This window comes from Geospiza fortis, unplaced genomic scaffold, assembly GCF_000277835.1.
Source record: "Geospiza fortis unplaced genomic scaffold, GeoFor_1.0 scaffold1103, whole genome shotgun sequence".
Taxonomy (NCBI): Eukaryota; Metazoa; Chordata; class Aves; order Passeriformes; family Thraupidae; genus Geospiza; species Geospiza fortis.
Window position 1 is genome coordinate 79,494 of NW_005054669.1, and position 5,226 is coordinate 84,719.

Below are 5,226 nucleotides of genomic sequence, written 5' to 3' on the forward strand. Positions count from 1 at the left end.
GGGTCCCGGGGCACCGCCGGTCCCGCTTGCCCGCCCCGGGCACAGCCCGCCGACCGGCCGGCCCCGCGGGGAAGGGCTCTCTCCGGGGCTGGTTCCAGAGGGACCCGGGCTCTCCCCCACCAGCCCAGCTCGGGGTCTGCCAGAAGCACAGCCCGAGTGCCACCAGATCACCGAGGAGAGTAAGCCAGGGGCCATGGCCACACTGTCATCGCTTCTCCACAGGAGGGGCCTAGGGGCTGGGAAGACCCGTCTATGCTGCAGCCTGGAGTGGGAGGAGAGGCCCCAGGGAAGGTGCAGAGCTGTGCCAGCGGTGACAGGGAGGACACGGGTGCCAGGACTATGCCACAACACAGATGGCACACACAGAGTACTGGGGCCTGGTTTATTCGTGTCCATGCAGCTGCTCCGACTACTGATCCACATTCTTCACGCGCAGGACCACAGGCACTGAGGTGCAGGGGATCATACCCAAGTCTGTGATGACCAAATCCACCAGGTCTGGGGGCGTCACATCATAGACCAGGTTAAGAAGGCGTAGGGACTTGTTCTCTGCCCAGCCCCCAAGCTGGGCCTGGCCCTTCCGGAGCACAATCAGGTCATCAGGGTCATCTGCAGAGAGTGCAGAAGCAATCAGGATCGGGGGGAGGGGACAGCACCTCTCCATCCTGCCCCTGGAGCAGCACACACCACCCCTGCCTGCAAGGGACCCCTTGCCCAGGAGGAGGGATGGCAGGGCCGAGCAGCCTGTCACGGTCCACAGCAGGGACTGGGAAAGAAGGTGCCAGGTGGGAGGAAAGGGACAGAAGACGTACCCAGCTCGTTGGAGACAAAAGAATCTGTCTGCACCCGCTCGCAGAACTTGTAGGTCTCGCAGCAGACGAGGACGGGCACGTTGTAGGCCTTGGAGACCAGCGCGATCTGCGAGGTCCCCACGCGGGACATGACGGAGCCATTGGCCAGCAGAGCATGGGCTCCCAGCAGCACCTTGGACACCTGCCGGGGAAACACAGGCTCTGTCACAACCTCCGGTCATACCACAGCCTCCCTTGTCACCATGATATTTTCCCTTTGCCAGGATTTCTTCTCCTGGGAAGCTGGGAAGCTTCAGCTTCTCCCTGTTTTGCTGCTTTGGAATGTGATATGGAGATTGTCTATCCAGCATGTGAATTGTTTTAATTTAATGACCAACCATGGTCCAGCTGTGCCGAGGCTCTGAGGAGTCATGGGTTTTTCTTATTCATTCTTGGTATGCCTTCTGATGTATCCTTTTTCTTTCTTTAGTATAGTTTTAGTATAGCATAATATAATATAATATAATATAATATAATATAATATAATATAATATCAGCCTTCTGAGAACTTGGAGTCAGATTCCCATCTCTGACCTTGTGCTGGGAGCCCTCACAAACCCCACACCGCCCGGCCTGGGCACGGCCCTCACCTCGGGCAGCACGTAGGAGATGGCGTTGATCATGACGTAGGTGCAGTGGATGCCGTGTCGGACCAGGCGCCGCAGCGTCTCGCGACCCTCCAGGCGCGGCCGGCTGTCCACCACGATCACGCGGAACGCGCGGCCCTGCTTGGCGTGGGCGTCGCACAGCGTCCGGTTCACCAGCGAGGAGCTGCAGGGTGCCCTCCCGTCACGAGCTGCCCTCCCGCCACAGCAGGCTCCCACGAGGCCACAATGCCACCCTCATCCCCAACACCCACCCTCATCCTGCTGAGCGCTGCCCCTCCAGAACCCTCCTGCCACGATGGCTCCCAGGGCATGTCTCCCTGTCCTTGCACAAGGACGCACCCTGGGAAAGGTCTCAGCCCCCCCTGGAAGCAGCACTGACCTCCCTGTCTGTGACAGCACAAGGGACTCTGCCACTCCACACCCTCTCACAACTCTCCTGGCCTGCATTGGCCTCCTGCCCCTGCTCCTTGCTCTGCCCAGCATACACAGCAGACCTGGACTCCTGCTGCAGCAATATCTGGTTCTCTTCCCCACCTCTACTTCTTGGGATGCAAACTTCTGTATTTTTGCTTCCCGACATTTGACTTTGCTGCAGTTTGTTTAAAATCCAGTGAACAGCCCTGGCTGCTCTGTAAGTGCCCTGGGTGAAGGGAGCTGTGGCTCTGGGGCTCTTGGAATCCAACTTCATACTGGGCAGGACAGTGCTGAGCCCTGTGCAGGACCAGCACAGCCTCACCTCCCACGCTGCTCCATTCCCTCCTCCTACCCACAGGATCAGCTGCCTGCGCTCCGTGCTCACCATCCATACACCAGGATCACGTCATGGTCATTGATCTTCTCAAAGGCAGACCTTGAGATGGCCTCAGCTGCCAGGACAATCTTCTCTCGCAGGTATTTGTCAATCACGTCCTGGAGCCTCTCCTTTGCCTGGGGAGAGACATCACATACAGACTTTCTTGCTCTCAGCAGCTCCCTGATTTGAGCCAGGTCAGGATCAGGCTCTTCCCCCTAGTAACAAGCTTTCAATTCCACTGCAGCACTGTTCTGAGTCTGCATCCCATCCCTGCTCAGCTCCTTCACCCAGGGCCTGGAGCCTGCTGCTGAGCAAGGCCACTCACCTCATCCTCTCTCAGGGTGTCAGGCAGGCACGATATCTCCTTCTTGAGGAACTTGATGGCATTGCCCATGCTGGCTGAGAGAGGCCGGCACTGATTCAGGAAGCTGCAGAAGAAATGGACTTAGCTCCAAAGCAGCCTGTAGGGCCAAGGCAGGGAGAGGCAGGGTGGGCAGGAAGGCAGAAGCCTAGGGAAGCCAGCCAAAGTTTGGGTGGACACCAACCCAGAGATGTGAACAATGGACCACACTCTGTGGAGCTTTGGTCCCTCTGCTCTGGCACTAGGAGCCCTCACCTGATGTGTGGCTTCAGCTTGGCCACCAAGTCCCGTGACAGCTCCTCATTGGGCGGAGTGGAGTAATCCCGGATCAGCTGGGACGAGAAGAAAGGGAGTATGATCTCAGGGCACCCTGCCTGATGGGCTGCAGTCGGGGCACACACATCCTGCACATCCTGACACACTGCCTGGAGGGGCAAAGGCTGCTCCAGGGACTCAAACCAGCAGTGGCAGTGTCACCAAAGGACCCTGCCGTTGTCTCAGTCCCTCTGGGAGCCTCTCAGGAACCCTCGGCCAGTCCCGAGTTGGCAGCGACCGTCGCCTTTGCAGCAGAAGAGACACCAGAGACATCGGTAGAAGATAAAGGGCCGGCTCTTAGCAGGGTTAATCCAAGGTTTTATTCTAGGAGTCACAAAGGAGCCCCTACACCTCAGGGGGCCTCCTGCCAACAGCCCCGGGAGATGTGCCAAGGTTACGTTTAAAGGAAGGTGGAAACCGAAAGTAGATAACGTTTTACTGACCAATAAGTGACCCTGAGGGATGGGTACTGGGGGATAGACATTTAGGACAGCGTATGGGGCAAGGCTTGGGGGGCTGACCCCTGGCCTCTGGCTGATCACTCAACATCCTGGACCGAAGCTTCTGGATGGAGGGGATGGGATGCTGAGTGATTGACAGAGAGCCAGGGTGGGGATTTGGGGATGACCTCATCCAGAGAGGGATAACACAGGTAAAGGGAGGGGGGTACAGTCTGGGATAAACCATTTGGGAAAAATATGGGGATACAAGACAAAACTACTTCAAAGTATTACAAAGTATAAAAACGCACTACAACATGCCATGGCATGACCCAAAGGAAGAGGCTGAGGATGACTGACCACAGACACAGCCCCAGCAGTCAGGGTACAGAACACACTCCTGCATGTAGCACAGAGCCCCTGCTGCCAGGTGGCTGCTCAGGTACCTGCTTGAAGACCTCGAGCAGCGCGATGCAGCGGGCGTTGGAGCCGTTGATGATGCCCTGCGAGTACTGGAGGCCGAGGCGCATCACTGCGGGGTGGATCACTGTGGAGGGGATGCTGCAGGGACCAGGGGGAGGGAGCTGTCAGCACCTCTGCAGCCCAAAACACTCAACATTTATGAGCTCCAGCCCAACAACCCAAGGGACAACCCAGGAAGGGCGCTGGCAGTAACCTGAGGAGCCAGGCTCACCCCACAGCCCCCTCTCCTGTGGCTCTGCACTCTCCCCACAGGAAAGATATTGGGCTGCCCCTACTGCAAGTCCCCAAAGCAAGTGAAACATCCCCCACCACTCCATAGGGTGTATCCCACATGCAGGACTATGACAGCCCTCCTCCAAAGCCATTCTGCAGCCAGGCCAGCCAAAGCAGAGCCCTGGGCTGGGGAGGCCCTGTACCTCATCTGCTGCGTCAGTGGCTTCTTCCGGCTGTACTGGTGGAGGTGGGAGAACAGGTTGACCTTGGTGCCATAGTCCTGCCTCAGAGGTACCTGCAGCCGAGTGTGGTGATGGCTCACCCAGTGCTCTGCTCATTCCAGGGCCACCAGTCACACCCAGCACTTGCTCGGGGCACGCAAAGTTCCCCTCTGCCCTTCAGAGAGCAGGCCCTGATCCCACCATGTGCCCCCCCAGGCCCTCTGCAGCACAGCTGCCCCAGGTGTGCAGCCTGTCACCCAGTCCTCCTCCTACCTGCTGCCTCTCCAGCTTCTTGGCCAGTTTCCTCTGGGCAGCAGGGTCATCCACCTGCACATGCTCCGGCAGCCGCTTCACCACTGCAAGGACAGCTGGGATGAGGCCAAGCTGCTTTGGTGCACCCCCGAATTCAGGGAAGGTAGGGCAGCACCCAGGGACAGGCAGGACCCAGAGCACGGACGGATCACAAGAACATCCTCCGCCTGAGCCCACACCAGACCCTCCCATCCTGCTCGCCCACCCTCTGCTCACCACCCCGTGGTGCTGACAGCCTTACTGGACTGGGGCTCGGTGGGGCTCTGCCGGGGCTTGGCCGTCGTGGCTGCCAGGCTCAGCTCTGCCTTCCTGGCCTGCTTCTGGGCCCGCTCAGCCTCCTGCTTAGCCCGGCGCTCTGCTCGCAGCTCCGCTTTGCTCTTGCCCCCCGCGGGTTTCTCGCCGTCACCGGGGCCATCAGCCGGGGCAGGGGGGGACGTGGGCTGAGCAGCTGCTGCGGGGAGGAAAGAGGAGTCTGTGCCGGGAGATGCAGCCCAGTGCGAGGGGCAGCCCGCGGCAGAGAGAGCCCTCCGGGCCCTCAAGGGTGTTCGGCACGCCGGGGCAGCCCCGCGCTCCCGGGGCAGGGGACTGCGCTCTCCACTGCAATCCCCGCGGCAGCGCGGGCGGCCGCG

At 59.7% G+C, this 5,226-nt stretch overlaps 1 protein-coding gene across 1 annotated transcript in view; it reads right to left on the reverse strand.

Annotated features, from left to right (window-relative positions):
- Positions 1-368: 368 nt before the first annotated feature.
- The window catches only part of EIF2B4 (eukaryotic translation initiation factor 2B subunit delta), a 6,398-nt gene continuing 1,540 nt past the window's right edge, over positions 369-5,226 (reverse strand). Inside the window, exons 2-11 of the mRNA XM_031065038.1 lie at positions 4,839-5,131; positions 4,559-4,641; positions 4,268-4,359; positions 3,815-3,929; positions 2,869-2,945; positions 2,578-2,680; positions 2,259-2,386; positions 1,442-1,622; positions 813-993; positions 369-609 (exon numbers count right to left, since the gene is read on the reverse strand). Of these exons, the coding sequence (XP_030920898.1) occupies positions 410-609; positions 813-993; positions 1,442-1,622; positions 2,259-2,386; positions 2,578-2,680; positions 2,869-2,945; positions 3,815-3,929; positions 4,268-4,359; positions 4,559-4,641; positions 4,839-5,131 (1,453 nt within the window). The 3' untranslated portion in view covers positions 369-409. The remainder of the gene's footprint in view (positions 610-812; positions 994-1,441; positions 1,623-2,258; positions 2,387-2,577; positions 2,681-2,868; positions 2,946-3,814; positions 3,930-4,267; positions 4,360-4,558; positions 4,642-4,838; positions 5,132-5,226) is intronic.